We start from the raw sequence: 17,528 nt of genomic DNA, 5'->3' as shown, positions 1-17,528 counted from the left end.
AAAAATATAACTGCAGCTGACAGAGGCATGAAAAAGAAAACATAGCACAAGCTTGTATAACAGCTGGACTGCCACAAGTCTGCCAAGAGCCATACCAAGTGAGCTTCCTTAGTCAGAAAGCAGCAGCCTGAGTTTGTGTTTTAAAATAACGTGCTAAGCCATATAACATACAAACGTTGAAACAGGGCGTCGTAACCTAATAATTCTTGTGAAAAACTACACACACACACACACACACACACACACACACACAAAAAAAAAACTTGACACACCAGAGAAGCGAAGACATATTTCTGGTCCTTCTCTTGCAGGAACACCAGCACGTCAGTAAGCAACAGTGCCTGAACATCTGTTGCAAGAGAAACGATAAACACTCACCATATAACAGACAGTAATAATTCATTCAACCTATTGCACCGATTAAAAAAAATTGGATGTAATAAAAATATAACTTCCGACCATAAGATTCTGAAGGAATCGCACATATTAGGTAGTTTGCATATGTACCCTGTCTGAATGGCTCTGTATTTAACAGGATGTCTGTACTTCATTGCAATTCAGCATTCATTAATTCAACAAATATCAGCAGAAATGTAGTCTTTGGCTGCATTTGTTTCATTTGGCAATAAGTTAAGCATTTCTAACTGTAAATCAGTCTTCTACGCTGACTGTGAGGGACTTCTCATACATTCCTCTATAGACTGTAATGTCTAGGGCACTTCTCTGAAGTTCACCCCAACTGCTGTAGAACAGCTTTTCAAACAAATTTTTAACTGCGCTTCAACTAAGCTACTTCACAACCTTTTTCTTTTTTATCCTTTTTTTGTGCTTTTTGTGTTTTGTTTTTTTTTTCCTGGTGCAAGGCTCGATTCTGATGCTATTCTCGCCCTGGCTTTAGATTTTTGGACATTTGGCGTTATATTCTTAAGTTCCAAGCTGCGCAGATCCAGAAATAGCATAACAGCTTTAGACCATAATGCTCCAACTGCCACTCGTTACAGAATACAGGAGCGGTTTCGGTTCCAGTGGACGTCTCAGACGTGGTATCTGGCATCGTTACTAAATAATTCCACCTTTGACTCTTTTGTTCAAAAGACATTGTTCCAGAAGTTATTAGTTATTCTCTATCAAATTTAAATCAACTGCTAATGTTTTTTTTTCAGCATACAGTGACTTTTGCTGAGGTTTGCATTCAAGTTAATAAAACCTATAATAATTTGCAGTTGGAGCAAACTATTGTATAGAATTGATAAACGGTATGACAATTGCTTCTTTTATTTAAACATTTTAAGGATCTTTATGTATTTTTAGGCAGAACGTTTATGTTTTTTAGCCCACAGCTAAAGCGAGGCGAGGGAACTTGGCTGAAGATTTTACCCTTTAGCCTGCCTGCCGAGTTCTTCAGCTGTAGCGGGCCATCGTGAAGGAGCTTCCTGCCTCTTATGAGATCTTCTCGAGCAAACATCTGACCGCTCTTCATGCGCATGATGGACTTGCCATCTGTCCGGCTGTAGATCTCTTTTAGTCTCCTCTTCTTCTCATGCTCATTCACCTTCCTGTCCACAGCGGCGATGACCTCTTTGACGAGATGCAGAGCCTGTGTCAGGTCCTCAAAGTCCTCTTCATGGTCTATAAATGTATGTACACAGACAGACAGACAGACGCACACATATACACACACATACATACACACACACGCACGCACGCACACGCACACCACAAGGGGAATGATCAAAAACCCCTGCAAGCAACCAACTTTCACATTTCATTTCAAAAATGTTTTGAAAAGGATAAGCTCCCTTTTAATAAAAACATGCATCTTTCACGTTGCCCTTGGAAGTGAGTGCACTGCATTGGCTAAGCTTGGTCTTTTGAACCTCGCACCACTTTCGTTTCGTGGTGAGTCGGGAACCCGTCCAAAAACCCTTTCAGCTGTCCTGCTTAAGCTACAGCAGCAGTTGGCCGGTGTTGCGGTGAATACACGTGCGCCTCCTCATTTGGACAGTGGCAGGGCTGTCCGTAAGGCGCGGCTGTTTACACAAGGAGAAATACCGCTGCTCTCTCTAAACACAGCTAGGGTGAGTGGGCTCTCGGGGTTAAAAGCTCCAGATGCGCGGGCCGGCCTGGCTGTCTTCCGGGGGGGCAGGGGGGTGCCGTGCCTTGCCGGGGAGGCTAACCTTTCGTGTGCTGGAGGATCCTCTGCATCAAGACAGGGTACTTGGTTATTCGCTGCGTGACGAGCAGGATGCACTCTGGGATGCTGAGCCGTCGCACCACACTGCTGCTCATCTTTTTCTGAAAGTTTGGGTCACAACAGTTTGGGGGATGTCTAACCGGCACATAGCTAACAGACCACATGTAACAGAGACAAGCACATCTAACAGAGACCATTCATTTTTTTGTTTTGTTACATTAAAAACAAAACGAACTAAATAAATAAATAAATAAATAAATAAACAGTAAAAGAGTGGATGTATTACCCTGATGAAGGCCTGGAAGCGCTTGTCTTTGGCATGCAGCTCCTTGTATAAGTTCACTGCCTCGCTGTGTCGGCTACAGAACTTGCCGTACACCTTCTTCATGCTTTCAGCGTTAGACCCAGAGAACTAAAACATGCCACAGAGGCTAATTAGGACCTACAGAGCCCCGAGCGCATGCGTGTATGCCGCTCGCCTACACTCCCGTCTCTGCTCACCTGGCTGACCAGGACATCCCCGATCCTGTGGATGACGATGCAGTCATCTGCGCCCTCCTGCCTAGCCTCCCTCCTCCTATCCAGGAGGCTGTTGAAAAAGAGTGTGTGGAGCTCCAGAAGGTCGTCCAGCACGGGGAACATCTTCTCCACTGTCTGCATCTCCAGCTGCACTTCCTTCAGCAGGCCCTTGCTGTACACGTCCGCCATGATCCGCAGCGTCCGCAGATGGTGCATCTCTGTCTGGATCAGCTCTGGAAGGGGAGGGGGGGGGGGAGAGAGAGAGAGAGAGAGAGAGAGAGAGAGAGAGAGAGAGAGAGAGAATGAGAGTCCTTGTGATAATAGCTCATTGTTGATCTAGTTTGCTCTGTTGCATTATGGCCATAAAATTACCTTTTGCATTATGGCCATAAAAAACTGGGTCAAGACAGGAGCTAAAAAAAGAGGAAGTAATACTGCAAATAAATCTGAGCTTCATGTCAGTAGGAGACATTAAAGGTCTGATTTTGTCCGCATTTAAACAGAATCCTTGTTAACTGGAGTCTGATGAAGAAAAATATCCATGAGTAGGACGTTTTGGTCGACACAATCTTTTCTGCGAGACTAAACTCATACCACCACTCCTACCACTCCACCATCATCACATGAAGATGTGCTTCTCAAGAGGTTCAAGGGTCAGTTGAAGATTAACAGGTCTCAAACTGAACATTAGCAAATGGCTTTAGCCTTGAGTGACCCTACCATAAATGACATCTTGTCTCTTGATGACGTCCTTCCGGAGCTTCTTTAGGTATTTCTTATCCGTGGTGAAGCTCCAGGAGTCGGCCTCCAGTTCTTTGGTTTCTGCCTCAAACTCTCCCATCAGCTGTCCGTCGATCATCTCCGTCCCTACACAATAAAAAAGGCAAACAAAACCAAAACGTGGAAGTCCAGTCCAATTAGTGTGTAGGATAAAGCTCGCCATAGTGAGTCCGGAACAAACACCAAATGTCCGTGAGAACTTGCAGCCCGTTCCAGTCTGCGGGCTGGGCTAGCGGATTTCAGGCATGGACTCGTTTGAAGTCTGCACCTGCTTGCCAGCTGTTGGGCAGATAAGAGGAAGCTCTGGGAAGCAGAAACAGATCCACGGCTAGTCGGGGGGGAATGAAGCAGCTCACCTTCATCTATCAGAGACTCTGTGGACTCAACGACCTTGCTGACTTTGTGCAAAGAGTCAGTGGACTGCGACAGATACCTCAGACCCTTTATGGACATGTCATCAAATCTAGAGGAAGACAAGGATACAGTTAATACCGGTTAATTCTTAACTCCTATATGTTAACAGCTAATGCTAAAAGGTATGCCAATAATTGTGCAAATATGCACAAAGGGCTTAATTACGCAGATCCAGTACCTAACTAGAGACTCTCAGGAGTTCACCAGACCTTCCCGTTTCCGATACTGAGTTCCACAACCTTGCAATCATGTTTCAGTGGAAGAAAGTGAAAGGACAACAAGAACTCACACTGCTATGTTGCTGATTGACATGCTTTTGGAGAGGTTACTGCTGTTGAAAGGCATGATGCTTGTGTGTCTACGAGGAGCAACCCCCAAATGTTGGTCATCAGGAGACAAGATGGCCGACCAAGGCCTTTCCCGTGGTGCTGAATCTAAAACAATATCCGCAGACACACACACACACACACACACACACACACACACACACACACACACACACACACACACACACACACACACACACACACACACACATACACAGTTATGTTAAAAATGCAATCATCTGTGTTTAAAATGTAATTGTGTATGGTGCCACATTGAGTGGATGAAATCTAACCTACTTTTCACTCTTAAAGTAACTCCTGGCATAGTGGTTAACTCTGGGATGACTAACTGTTGTTTTTGAATCTAGAAGAACAACAAAGACAAAATTTATCATAAAAACTTGAGAAAATTAGAAAATTGATCTAGATTAGATTACAAAATCACCGATAAGGCAAACAACTTCTACCTTTCCCTTGGGACACACAGGAATGTTATCCCTGCAGCTCTTGTGAACACACACATTGCAACCTGAAAAAAAGATCAGTACTTTGTACCGTCAGTCATTCATGGACAGATAGCCCTGGGTATTTAGCAGTCACTCCATGACAAGTGTCTTGGATTAAGCGCAGGGGTGACTCCACTAGTCAGCTAGTTCCTACCCAGTGCACTCATGCCATGGAACAAAAACACCCAAATATGACCACGGATCAGTGTTCATAAAAATGAGCATTGCATGAGTATGTAAAATGACACTCTCTTTCAGTCTGAAGGGTTTAATAGGAGTCATTTGCTTAAATCATAATGTTTGGCTTGGCTATATTGGGCCAGTTTCAAAGTGGTAAGGATAATGCCAGCCTGGAAACTCTACCAAGAAATGATACCAAGAAATGATACCACAGCTAGAACCCACAAGAGCTTTTTCCAAATGGCAGGAATTTGACGGAAACAGCTACATCGTCAGCTAGTTATTGCGAAGGATCATCTGGTATTGCAACATTTAGAAAATTACACTGTATAACCCATGTAACGTGCTGTTAGTTTCAAAGGTTCCATTTGTATGACTGCTGTTAAGTAATATTACTGGGATTCTGAAACTACAAATATGATTTTCACTACATACGTCAGCGATGAACACCGAGCATAATCTTTCAGGTATTCAAATTAAACAGACAGCACAGCAGTAAAGCAAGAATATTTATATATTCATATATATATTCATATATCTAACACAGCAAACTCAGTAACAGCAGTTCACTGGACAATCAGCTCTGTGGGTCCTCAGTTCTCTTCACTAGATTTGAGTTGGCAAGGAATAATTTTGGCAAACAATATCCTGGTTAGACCATGTGTAAGGCAGGAGACATTCAATACAACCAGGACCTTTTGGCCCAAGACCTTTTGGCTATGGAAAATTAACTGTTGAGAAACAAAATAATCAGTTATTGTTTAAAAACTAGGACAGACAGATAAAGCTTTTTAACACTTTACTGACTCGTAATGGCCAAACTACTGCACTAGGAGCTACGAATAAAGAAGAAAATAAAGAATAGCATCTTTAAATGAAATGCATTTCACTTTGACTGGTCCATGGGGAAGTCAAATGGGAAGTTACCAAAAAGGCTTCAAGTGTTATGCAACAAAGCTGTATTGTGAAATGACTACAGGCTAGGTGCTACATGACAAGGAACACCTCGTCATTCCTTACCATGGCTCAAAGTCAAAGTGTAACGTGGGCAAAGGGGGACCGTGCATGAGCACTTTGATAGGCTTGCCTATTCTTAGCAGGGTGTTACATAAATAGGGCAGCTGTAGTTTCAATATCCAGTCTTAAATGGCCTGCTTTGCAGCAGTCAGCTATATCCACTGGGTCACATAAATGTTTCTACAAAAAAAATAAAATAATAATTTTTTTTACAAATCAGCCACTATAGCCATCAGGAAACACAAACAACAAGAAGCAAGACATCATCACACCATGGTTCCTATCAGCATGCAGTGAGAAGAGTGTATTTTAATATATCAAGGATACACTAGACACTGTGTCCTCATAATACAATGTTGCCCAAGCCACATGCAATTCAAATGGCGCCTGTAGCACTAATAGTACTGCACGGAGCGTAAGGCTATGTTTGCTCCTGCTGGTCCCACCGTTGTGCTGACCCAGATGCTGGAGATCTTCTGCCCTGCAGAGCTTACTTCCATCACACCTGTTTCTCATATGCATAGATTGCTTGAAGGCCTCGATCAGCTGGAGCAGGGACGTTAAAGTTAAGCGTAAACTGCGGGGGGGGCTTGGACATCCTCTGCTGAGCGTATATCAGCGTCATGCAGTGGCCCCAACTCTGGGCTTTTAAGATGTGACAGGGCTTTGAGGAGCTCTTACTTGTGCAGCTGACAGCATCTTTAGTGCTGAGGGGTTTGTTGCAGTGTTGACAAGAAGCTGTATGGGACAACGTCACTGAGCTGAACAGATGTCCGCTCACTGCCTTCTTCTCCCGGTCCTTAGCTTCTCTGTCTTTTTCCCTGTTCTTCTCTTTGTCTTTTTCCTGTTTGGGTGAGTGTGTGTGGCAAGACAGAGGGACGGTGCAGTTACTTCACAGGCTTCAAATACATTGAGAACACTAGGAACACACTCATGGCTGTTAACCATGTAGACGTTTTGCATAACATTCTGTTGCAGTATGAAGTACAAAAGGACTGGGTTGTGAAAACATAGCACCCTAACCTTCACAGACCAAAGCAAAATGTTTCATCTTTTATCAGTGATTACCTCCTCATCATCTCATATTTAGTAAAAATCAGCAAGCAGGATAATAACAGAATGGAAACATTTTGCATTCAGATACATTCAATTGTGAGACATAAAAAGTGTAACCAGTACAAGTTCCCCTATTGCCGGCTTCCTGTTTTCAACTACAAAGGTGGCAGTGCAAACAGCTTTCTTAAATGAGCGTCAAATTTGTACCATCATATCTCATGACATGACTGTTAACAAGGTGTTAATTAGGCCTCCCAACAAACAGGAAAATGCATTCCACTGTAATAAGTCTACACACACACACACACACACACACACACACACACAACAAATTAGTTAAATATTTAAGGCAACAACACAGCCCGCTACTACTGGCCTTTACACCAAGTAATAATGACAACCTACTGCATGAAACCAAATTCAGCGTCTAATGTCAATTCGCTAAAGCCATGCCTAATAGACAGAGTCGTCCTACCTCTTCTCTGTTTAAGCCAGGTACCTTGAGGTAGCGACCATGCACAAAGAGTTTTCTGTAAGTTAGCATAACGGAAGGGACCATGAGCCCTGGGAGGCTCGCCTACAGTGTGAGGCGAGACGAGGCACAGCCTGACGCTCAGAAGAGGGGAAGTGATGGGCTAACAGCAGGAGGTACAGTCACCCCTCCCCTTCAGTCATTTCGAGACAGAGCAGCCACAGCCCCCCCCCCCACCCCCAAAGTGGTGGTGTAGGGCCCGCCAAATCGTTACCAAAGAGCAGTCGCGAATGTGGTGGGAGTACGCAAAGAACTGACTGACTCTGCAATAAGAAGCCGTCAGCATGGGGTTTTTTTTTTTTTTTTTCTCGGCGCGGAGGCTTTGAGCTAAATGTGCATCAGTAAAAAAAGAGGTCGTGTTGGGAGTCGGCTTGACTTCTAGGAGCAGCCTGACATGGTAACCTTCGGAGAGGAAGTGCTAAAAGTGTAGGACTTTTCCAGGCCGAGCTCTGAGCCACGGCTCGTGCTGCGCCTCTTCTTCCTGCTTCACCTCCTCCAGAGCAGAGGCAGAGCGTGTTCATGAAGCATTCGGTCTCAGTGAATGAGTGATTAGCGCCTAGGTATTGACATACCCTGGTTTTCTTGTACATTTTACTCTTCAGGTAACTGAAGGTGCGGCTCATTTTGGTTCCGCTCTTTCCTTCAAACCCCTCTTTTAAAGGGCCGGGCTCCTCTTCTGTGATACTGAAGAAAGTAAAGGTCATATCTCAGTATTGAGATCAATAATACTGCTACACATTTTCCAACCTTTGCTTGTAGCCTAAAGCACTGTAGCACAACGTGCACGGTAATAGATGGTAGATTCATGCAAAATATCACAGGTACTATTATTATGTATTATACTATAATATTATGCTACAAAAATACACAGGAATTTGTTAAGCAACCATTTTGGGCTGTGCAGTGCTTATAGAGCCAGCAGCAAATTCTATTGCACCTCATGAGCTTGGTTTTGACCTTGGTCCAGCAATACGCACATAAATCTGCCAAATGCATTTGGCAAGCATACATAAGAATGGGTCGAACACAGAGCTTGCCCACGAGAGAGCTTGTGGTAAACGGAACCTTAAAGGATCTCATTAAAAATGATTTTTTTAAGGTTAAAAGATTCTTTTGAATTCCAATTCATATTTGTGTTTGAAAACACAAGGACTTCTCACCTGTAGCCCAGAGAACTTGAAGTGCTAGCATAGGACCTCAAACCTTAAAGACACAAGCAGCACAATAATGAAGTAGAATTTCACTTATTAAATAAACATTTCACACCAAAATATGATTGATAATGAATAGCCCCATTTTCATTTAATATTACGTACTTTTGGCAATTTTTGGTTGAGGTATTCCTTCTAAATGGAAAATATTTTGGAGCGCTAGACCTCTAAGTGTGCTTCTATGTAGCTACGAGAGGATGCAAAACATTGAAAAAAAATCCTAACGTCTTTCGTATAAAAGTCAACGGAAGCCAGGGAGAAGCATATTCCAAATATGAAAACCACAGACTCTCAGTCTTTCAGTCACGCCAGCACAGGGTGATTCAGGGGCTTTGGGACAAATCGTTCGAGAAGAAGACAAAGTGGAGAAAGTTGGCAGGGTTCTGTTGCTAGCAACTCAGCCATGGAGATGGAAAAATATTGTAGACATTTCAGTAAGGGTTGATCTCTGACCCAAATAACACCGTGGAATTTTGAAAGGACTAAAATAACACCGTTGGGTTCAAAAATAGTGCTTTTGTTGGTGCACTGGGTTTTAAGGTGATGTTCCAAACTGTTCAGACCATAACAAATCTTTCATTCTGAGCCTCATTCTCACAAGAACTATCCGGCCTCAAACAAAGCTACTGTACTACAGGTAGAGATGTAGTAGCATCTATGTGGGAATTTTGGACAGCTACCGAGGCTGTACTGCTGCGACTTACTTATAGAGTCCTCCTTATCACTTGATGAATTCGTGGCAAAATCAGTTTTATATTTTTGGAGCACTGAAGAGATGTTGAAGACAAAAGAGATCCGCCTCTTTCGCCGATTCCTTCCTACTGACGAGTGGAGGGGTGGAGTCAGTCGGGGGCACAAGAGATACCAGAACAGAGCTCAGCAACCCACAGAACGGAAGGGGTCTGGTTATGCTCCGAAGGGACAGGAGTGTCAAAGACAGGGAGGAGAAATTGGGCTTTGCTAAAAGGATGGGGGGGGGGGGAAGCAAATTTCTAAGTCTGTTTATTTGTATACTTGGGTCTACGTTGATCAGGGAGAAAAGTCAATAACTGAATATTGGTGCTTACTGTCTACGCACTATTGACCCTCAAATCATATCTATCAAAAATAACTCTGCTGGTCTATGGTTAGTTTTGCCCTTCAAGCCCATATGCAATAGATACATAGACAGCAAGGGCTACTTGACAGGTTCTGAAAATGTTGAAGTTTGGCCTGGGGCCTGTAGCAGTCTGCAACACCCCACAATAAGGGCAACAATAGATAAGCACATCTCAGGGAGAAACAGCAGGAATCTGGCAATGTAACTTACCATCTATGTCCCTCTGGCTGATGGCCAGCATGGAAACAGACGCTTGGAGGGGGAGAGTCATGGATTGACCGCTGCGTCTTACTGGCAGATATCGCCTCAGTTTCTACAAATTGGTAATTGAAAAAAAGACATTTATGCCTCAGGTTTGGATTTCCAGGATCTCATGGGTGAAAATGGTTAGAGCTGTAGACCAATTTGCCTGGCCTTTTTGAAAAGGCATCTACTTTAGAAAGACCATATTCATTTACTTTCTCCTAACTAGTCATGCAAGTGCAGTGGAACAAAAGGGGGCAATCTGCTTGTATGAGATGTAAATAAAGTTGTGTGAAATAACACTGCACTTTGTTTTTACAAGTGTACTTTTCTTGGAAGAATTCTTTATATTTATGTTTAAAAATAATTGAAAATGTAAAAATACATGAAAAGTGATGTTTTTCTCAATTGCTTGTTTGTGCAACACCCTCTCTGTTTTAAAGGAGAGGCTCTCCACCCTACAACCTACGATGAGGCAGGAACATCCGATTCTGGAAGCTCAGGGAATAGCCACGGGTTTTCTTGCTTCTCAACATGGGATTCATCTCTCCTCAGATAAATTATGAAGATGCTGAGACGTTGAGGCACATTCATAAGAGCAGGACAACCCTAAACTGTGGGAAAGGTCCTCCCTGACATGTAGTCTGCAGACTTACCTGATCATCAAGGCAGTGGTGCTCTCCTTGGTCTGACTCTGGCCCTTCCTCTGGGAGAGACACGTGGGAGCCCCTGCGCTCGCCCCGCTGGCCCTGGGACGGCCCCCACCGCTGGGGCTGCCATCCTTTCCCATCATCCTGCTCTGCTGCCAGGCCCTCCAGACTGTAACTGCCAGAGCACAGGAGCAGGTCACTCCTAAATGTCCAAAATAAATCCCTGCTTCCCTGGGCCCTCCGCCCAGGCGTCCGCATGCATTCAGCTCGGCCAAAGGCTAGCTGCGTCAGCTCCTGCTCCGAGCTGCAGACAAGACGAGCGTGGAGGAAACGGGCGCCAATACTAAGCTGGAAAAAAAATTAAAAATCTGACTGTCCCGATGGCCGCAGTTACTGCCATGCAAGGTGGCAGCTTGGCAACTTGCGTGCAGTCAGAAGGCAATGCTGGGAACTTGTCAGTGAGAAGGAGAATGGCATGACGCACATCCTTCAAGCAGCAATACGACACTGCTTGCAACTCAGAACTGTGAAGCTAAGCTGTGGCTCAGAGACTGGCCCTGCACAAATTGGCTGGCGACATTTTCACACCACAGTGGAAACAGCAGCGACTTCTCAAGTCTCAAAAGGCAGCAGTGACTGGTACTGATGATAGCATAAAACCTACACTGAAAACAAGCAACTAAAAACTGAGAATATTGACCAAGTACTGACTGATCATCTACTTACTGTACCACATTAATAAAGCAGTAGTCTAAATGTTTAATTGACCCAGGTCTCCTTAAAAGATGTACTTACTTGACATCGGGAGAAGTTACAGTGATGATGTTAGTCATGTTGTTTAAAATCCCATGCAGGCAAACACAGATGACTCTATAATTTATTTTCTCTGAGCAGGCTAGCTTGAGCAGGAACTCAGCTGAGTTAAATCGAAGGAGACTTAATCACTACAAAAAGAACACCTCTCATCTCACACACAAAGGAGGTGATGCACCGCATAATGCAAAAGCTTTTGTGCACAAGTCAAGGGGCTGGCTCTTTGACTGAAATTGCAGCACACACACAAAAACAAACAAACCACCCTCCCCCTCAAACACACAATACACGAGGAGCTGACTAATCTCGTCCAGGTCACAACTGAAGTGGGAGTCAGTGGCATAGCAGGTGAAGCTGTGACTGAGGACATAGATGAACCAACCCATTAGAGAAGAACACAGGGTATCATTAAGGAACTCAACTCATAATGAGTAGACACTAGTTATGATCTACAGGGAAGGGAAGTGAATAGAGACTAGTGGAATAAAAACTTTGGAATGAGCATGGAGAAGAACGACTGCACAAGTCACTGCCCAAGAACTTTAGAAAGCAAAGCCCAGATTTTCAATGAGTTACAGAAGAATGAATAAGAAGACTGTTAAAGGGGTAATACCTTCTTCTGTGAAAGACAGGCTTTGGGTTCCCAGCACTCCGTACAGAACTGGAAATGGAAAAATGAAGGCAGATATGAAAGATGAGAAGCAGAACTTCTCTGAGTCAGTCCCACTACTTCCCAACACGAGAACAGAGGGCCCACATGAGCAATGGCACAGTACAACTAGACTTCGTTACAACTAGACATTTTATGCGTTATGTCGTTATTTAAACATGAGAAAGGAAACGAGGGAAAACAGTGGACATGAAAAAGAAACTGTAAGATGTCTCCTTGGATGAAAGTCCCTTCACCGGAGGGCACTCTGTGTCCCTTCCACTTCGCATGGACTACACTGCCAACCAAGTTTTCGTGAGGCTTTCTGTCGAGCCCGCTTGCACATCAACTTATGCGTTTGCTGCTCACACAGACCCAGAAACTTCACGTGCTCACCTGCGCTGGCTCATGTCTCCACCGGCCCCCCAGTTTATCCCCGGCTCCCAGCTGTGGCGCCGGAAGGGTGATTGCGAGCGCCTGCTGGAGTGGAGCAGGGAGGAACACAGGGGCACCTCCGTCAGCCGGTCCTTGGCCTCCTCGTCCGCGTCTACCGCCGCCGCAAAACCATCCACCCGCTGTGCCTCCTTGGAGCTCTCAGCGGAGGAGATCGGAGGGCCCAGGATGGCCGCGTTGTCCGTGGAGGAGCAGGAGGCAGACACCTCACTGGCGGGGTTGCCTGCGCCTACCACCTCCTCTTCCTGAGGGGACGACAGAGAGACAGAGAGTGTCAGGTTGACAGAGAGGGCGCAGAGATGCAGCTCACGGAGCAGGGATTCCCCTGACATGGCAGTGAGAGCAAATGTCAAGGCTGGACTTGCTCAGAAATTACAAGCAGCAAAAACAGTCTCCATGTCAAATGTCATACCGTTACATTAGTTATTAAAGGTCATTTCTCTTCTGTCCACGGCAGGGTAGGATTTTAAAATGACAAGACATCTCTAGTTTTAGCTACAATATGAATTTGTCTTAGCACATTTGCATGTACAATTTCGAAGATATGACCAGCGATAGGAGGATGTTAAATGCCTGGACCCATCACAAACACTGTGGCACATGACGTTCATCACTTTGATGCATAATAATAGTTTAATAAACTAAGTGGTGCAAAAGGAAAAAAAAGAACAGGACAGGGCCTGACACTCCCCTGTACCCCCAGAGACAATGTGAGTGGGTGGGTCCTCAGAGAAATGAGGACTATGGGGAAGAAGTTTCTTACAGTTATTAGCGATCAACTCACACCCAAACACACAATCAGATATACATAATATTCGGAATAATCCCAAGGTGTTGGGTGTGAGGCTTTGCTCAGCCCATTGTGCTCTGCTGCAGTAGTTTGGGAGAGGAGGCGGTCTGGGCCCTGTGCCTCTAACCCACACATAGAGCTTTCTGTGTTTGCTCTGGGGGATGAAAGCTTTCCATTCATGTGCCACAGTAACGATACACCGAATGTGTGCGACATGAGTGTATGTCTGTATGTATGGCGTAAGGACTTCACATAGAACAGGAAAAATTATAACCATCGTGATCACATGACCTTAACTGACAAAACCCCTGGAGATATCCTGCCTAGTAATAGCAAGTTCATTGTAAAGAAAAAAGACAAAGATCACAGAGACCCAAAATAAATGACTAGGCACAGCTATGAATTTCAGTTTGAATAAGATATATCAAAGTCTCAATTTAAATTCTAATTGATCATTTTTGAAGGACTGAACAGAAAGTGGTCATCTGTTGCTCTGTCTCACCTTCCTGAAGATGTTGTCTTCTCCTGTGTCTGTGCTGATGAAGCCATCTGTGTCACTGCCAGAGTCTCGGACTGTGGCACTGCCTGTACTGCCTTGGGCTGGCAACCGCGGACTCTCTGTATCACACACACGCGCGCACACACACACACACACACACACACACACACACGCACGCACGCACGCGCACACACACACTTACTTCAGCTACTTTCGCTTCTCACTTCTCATGTTTTCTCAAAAAAAGAAAAAAAAAAAGTCCACAAATTCGCACAGGTGCATAAACAGGTGCATAAAAAGCAGGCCTAGTGGAACCTAAACAGGCTTTTGCACCCATTTCTATGACTGGGTTTGGAGAAATCACAGTAAGAGAAGCTTAAGCAAAAATGCAAAGTTACTTAATAGAACCCAGATAACACAGATAATTCTGCGAGATAATTCTTTGTTAGATCGTTTGTGTCCTTATCGGTAATGTCATAGCTGTAACTCTTCTACCTTCTATCATGTGAGAGGGGGAAACCTCAAATAAGTTCTAGCTCGTGTCTCAAACCTGAATCACCCCTCTTCAGAATTTAAATCAACAGATGCGCCAAACTGCTACTTGGTTCAAGTCTAAAGGAACACGCTTGGTCTCTGGGCTTAGGAGCAGGCATAGGAGCACCTGGCAGGAGAATGTGAGTTTTGTCAGCTGTTGCTCACAACACAGATGTCATGATGTGGGGGGAAAGGGGGAGGGGCTATTCCAGTCCCCACCACAGCTGTCCGCTGACCATGGGTCCTTCTGCTGTTGCTCAGAAACACTGTGATTGGAGGGAAACGTTGACTTTCAGCACTGATCTGAGGTTTAACGCTGAAACCTCAAACAGCACCCGAGCCACCCCCACCATTATAGCAGCACTCTGCTAACTAAAAGCCCAGCAGACAGAGACAGTGTAGGGCTGTTACCATGTACAAGCTTTTCCTGTTGCAGAGCTGTAAAAGACATTCAGAAGTGTCGAATGCTGCCTTTCTTTGCTACTGCTACATGGCATCAAGGAGTGTTTATCATCTAAGGTCATCACATTATAAAGTATACAGTAGGTAACATATATGTACATATCCATATATATCTGATCCATAAAGTTGCCATCAAAAGACATCATAAGAACATGACCAACCAACAAATCATTTTAAACAGTGAAACGCTTTCACATGAAATCCAGCTGGGATGAAAGAAATGTTGTGGACCAGCAACAAAAAGGTCCTCATGGCTTTAAATGGCTCTCTTCAAAGATGACGAAGGCAGCAATTCACTTCTTGACTTGCATGTGAAAATGTAACCTTTTTGCCTTTCTCACACACACAGTTTTATCTCGTGGTGACCAGTTATCTATTCCACATCCTGCCGCGTGTCCTGTCATGTCACAATCTGTAGTCAAAACAGGGGCAGGACCTACATGGAGCAGGCGACGCTGGAGTACTCGCACACAATGACATCATTCTCCTGGACAGCAGATCTCAGGGCCCATCGAGCACATCCTGCTATTCACCCATGTCACAGCTGACTCACCCTGCTGCAATGCTGGTGACTGCAAAACGTCTTCCCGTTTTGCTAATAAGCAGGCCCTGTTGAGTTTTGGCTGCACCATGTGAGCATGGATTCGTTCATCGCTAAGGAAGGTGTAGCGATGGCTTTGGCTTGGAAACTTGATTTGCTGCAAAGTTTCTACATGATATGCTGTAAATATACATCTGTTTAACACTTGAATGCCATTTTCTGAGAACACAACCCAACCTGGTACTCGACTAGTAAAACCCTCGCGATTACAGTACAAAATCAGTGCTGTGTTTCAAAATCAAAATAGGACCGCCTCTGACATCTGAATCGGAACATCTGGAGATTCATTATTTAAATGTGAAAGTAGAAGAGAGCAGCTGCAGGAAGTAATCACTAGCTCTTTCTCAACCCTTTTGCATTTCGCCCTCAGTGTAAGACTCCATGAATCAATGCTGTCTATGACAGACACGGTACAGTTTACCAAGCTGGTAAGAAAACAAGAACAACAGAGTAGACACCACAGGCACTGAGTATTTTGTATTTCATACATTTGATGCATGTGTACTCAAGTATTTATGCGTTAACTTGATTTAATATGACAGTGCTGGCTGGGACAAAACAAACTCAATAACTCCATTACCTGTGCACACCGAGTTACGTCTCTTCTCTTGGGCCTTACTGTTGTTGGACTCCTGGGTGCAGTCATGAAACATAAAGTTTCTCTCTCTCTGAATCTAGGAAGCGGAAGCAGAGAGACAGTGTCATGGTTCAGCATGCGAGAACATCTGACTGGAAATTGCAGGCCCGTTTGCACGCTAATGACACACCCCACCACAAACTTAGTCCCCTGCAGAAGGCACCAGAGTGACATGACTTCATAATGAAATATCTGTCCCCAATTCCTCAGAAGCCCTGGTTTAGTTTTTGCCGCTGAAGTGACGTGCGTGGTCTGAAGAGCGGAAGGCAGGTTCACTTTAGCATGTGGCGTCGGTAGAGTCACGCACCGTTCTCTCTCTCTCTCTCTCTCTCTCTCTCTCTCTCTCTCTCTCTCTCTCTCTCTCTCTCTCTCTCTCTCTCTCTCTCTCTCTCTCTCTCTCTCTCTCTCTCTCTCTCTCTCTCTCTCTCTCTCTCTCTCTCTCTCTCTCTCTCTCTCTCTCTCTCTCTCTCACAACCAGTACACACGAGGATCTTAAATTCAGTTTGCACTTTCATTGGTCCATAATTCCAGAGCTCCAAAACAGCTGCGTGCCACACATCACCTTACACCCTCTCGGGGATGAAAGAAAGCAGCAGCAATCAGAAACAAAGCTGCGGCCTTTCACCAAGAGGCCAAATAAACAAACAGGCCATGATTTGGATTATTGTGTGCCCATTGCTTCAGCATATTTGGTGAATAAATCTGACTGAAATCAGTCATTGGTTTTCCTTAAAACGTGAACTTAGCCAAATACACTAACAGCAGTGAGCAGGAGGCAATGCTAATAACACAGAAAACAATGTGAATGGAGAAACACATTTTCTTCACACATTTATGAAAGATGTACTAAAAAAATGCAGTAATTTCCACACCTGGAAATTCTATTTATCTGCTTATTCTAATCTGTAATTCAGCAGTAGTCATGTTAAAGCAAGTTTGAAAGCAATAATGGAGCATGCTAATGTACTGTACAGCAGTGTCAACATTTGTTCCCAGTAACAACATAAAAGTGAATACATGCTCTCCATTAGTAATGTTTATACAGCTCTCATGTTACAGATGGTACTCTGAGCAAAACAAAACTGGTGAGGATAAAGCTCCCTCGGCAATAACCAGCTATAAAGGCCAACTGTACATTCACCTGGTCGGAAACCATAGCTCCATGGCCTTTGTTATGACCAAACAGCATTTCGTTAAAGAACCTATAACAGGTTTTTCAAGTGCAAGGACACGTTTAGGTACCCAGCTAAAAGAAAAAGGAGTTATGAGGGAGAGAGCACACGAGAGACATAGAAGAGAGAGAGAGAGAGAGAGAGAGAGAGCGCACGAGCGAGCGAGAAAGAGAGAGAGTGAGCAAAATCCA

The 17,528-nt window shown here is 44.4% G+C and overlaps 1 protein-coding gene across 7 annotated transcripts in view; it reads right to left on the bottom strand.

The window, feature by feature from the left end:
* Positions 1 to 17,528, bottom strand: part of LOC113573928 (A-kinase anchor protein 13) — a 52,231-nt gene that overhangs the window by 12,407 nt on the left and 22,296 nt on the right. For all 7 annotated transcript variants that reach the window (XR_004775759.1, XR_004775760.1, XM_035523793.1 and 4 more), the window contains 19 exons: positions 16,109 to 16,202; positions 13,935 to 14,050; positions 12,586 to 12,887; positions 12,154 to 12,201; positions 10,734 to 10,902; positions 10,045 to 10,147; positions 8,685 to 8,727; positions 8,097 to 8,208; positions 6,618 to 6,780; positions 4,701 to 4,762; positions 4,531 to 4,597; positions 4,197 to 4,341; positions 3,850 to 3,956; positions 3,434 to 3,580; positions 2,696 to 2,946; positions 2,481 to 2,606; positions 2,178 to 2,295; positions 1,378 to 1,629; positions 273 to 349 (listed from right to left, as the gene is read on the bottom strand). Coding sequence is in view for 5 of the 7 variants with exons in the window: in XM_035523793.1 (XP_035379686.1) it covers positions 273 to 349; positions 1,378 to 1,629; positions 2,178 to 2,295; positions 2,481 to 2,606; positions 2,696 to 2,946; positions 3,434 to 3,580; positions 3,850 to 3,956; positions 4,197 to 4,341; positions 4,531 to 4,597; positions 4,701 to 4,762; positions 6,618 to 6,780; positions 8,097 to 8,208; positions 8,685 to 8,727; positions 10,045 to 10,147; positions 10,734 to 10,902; positions 12,154 to 12,201; positions 12,586 to 12,887; positions 13,935 to 14,050; positions 16,109 to 16,202 (2,502 nt within the window). In the remaining 2 variants the exon portion in view is untranslated. The remainder of the gene's footprint in view (positions 1 to 272; positions 350 to 1,377; positions 1,630 to 2,177; positions 2,296 to 2,480; positions 2,607 to 2,695; positions 2,947 to 3,433; positions 3,581 to 3,849; positions 3,957 to 4,196; positions 4,342 to 4,530; positions 4,598 to 4,700; positions 4,763 to 6,617; positions 6,781 to 8,096; positions 8,209 to 8,684; positions 8,728 to 10,044; positions 10,148 to 10,733; positions 10,903 to 12,153; positions 12,202 to 12,585; positions 12,888 to 13,934; positions 14,051 to 16,108; positions 16,203 to 17,528) is intronic.

Source organism: Electrophorus electricus, chromosome 1, assembly GCF_013358815.1.
Source record: "Electrophorus electricus isolate fEleEle1 chromosome 1, fEleEle1.pri, whole genome shotgun sequence".
NCBI classification, from domain to species: Eukaryota; Metazoa; Chordata; class Actinopteri; order Gymnotiformes; family Gymnotidae; genus Electrophorus; species Electrophorus electricus.
This window is presented reverse-complemented; position numbering and strand designations above follow the sequence as displayed.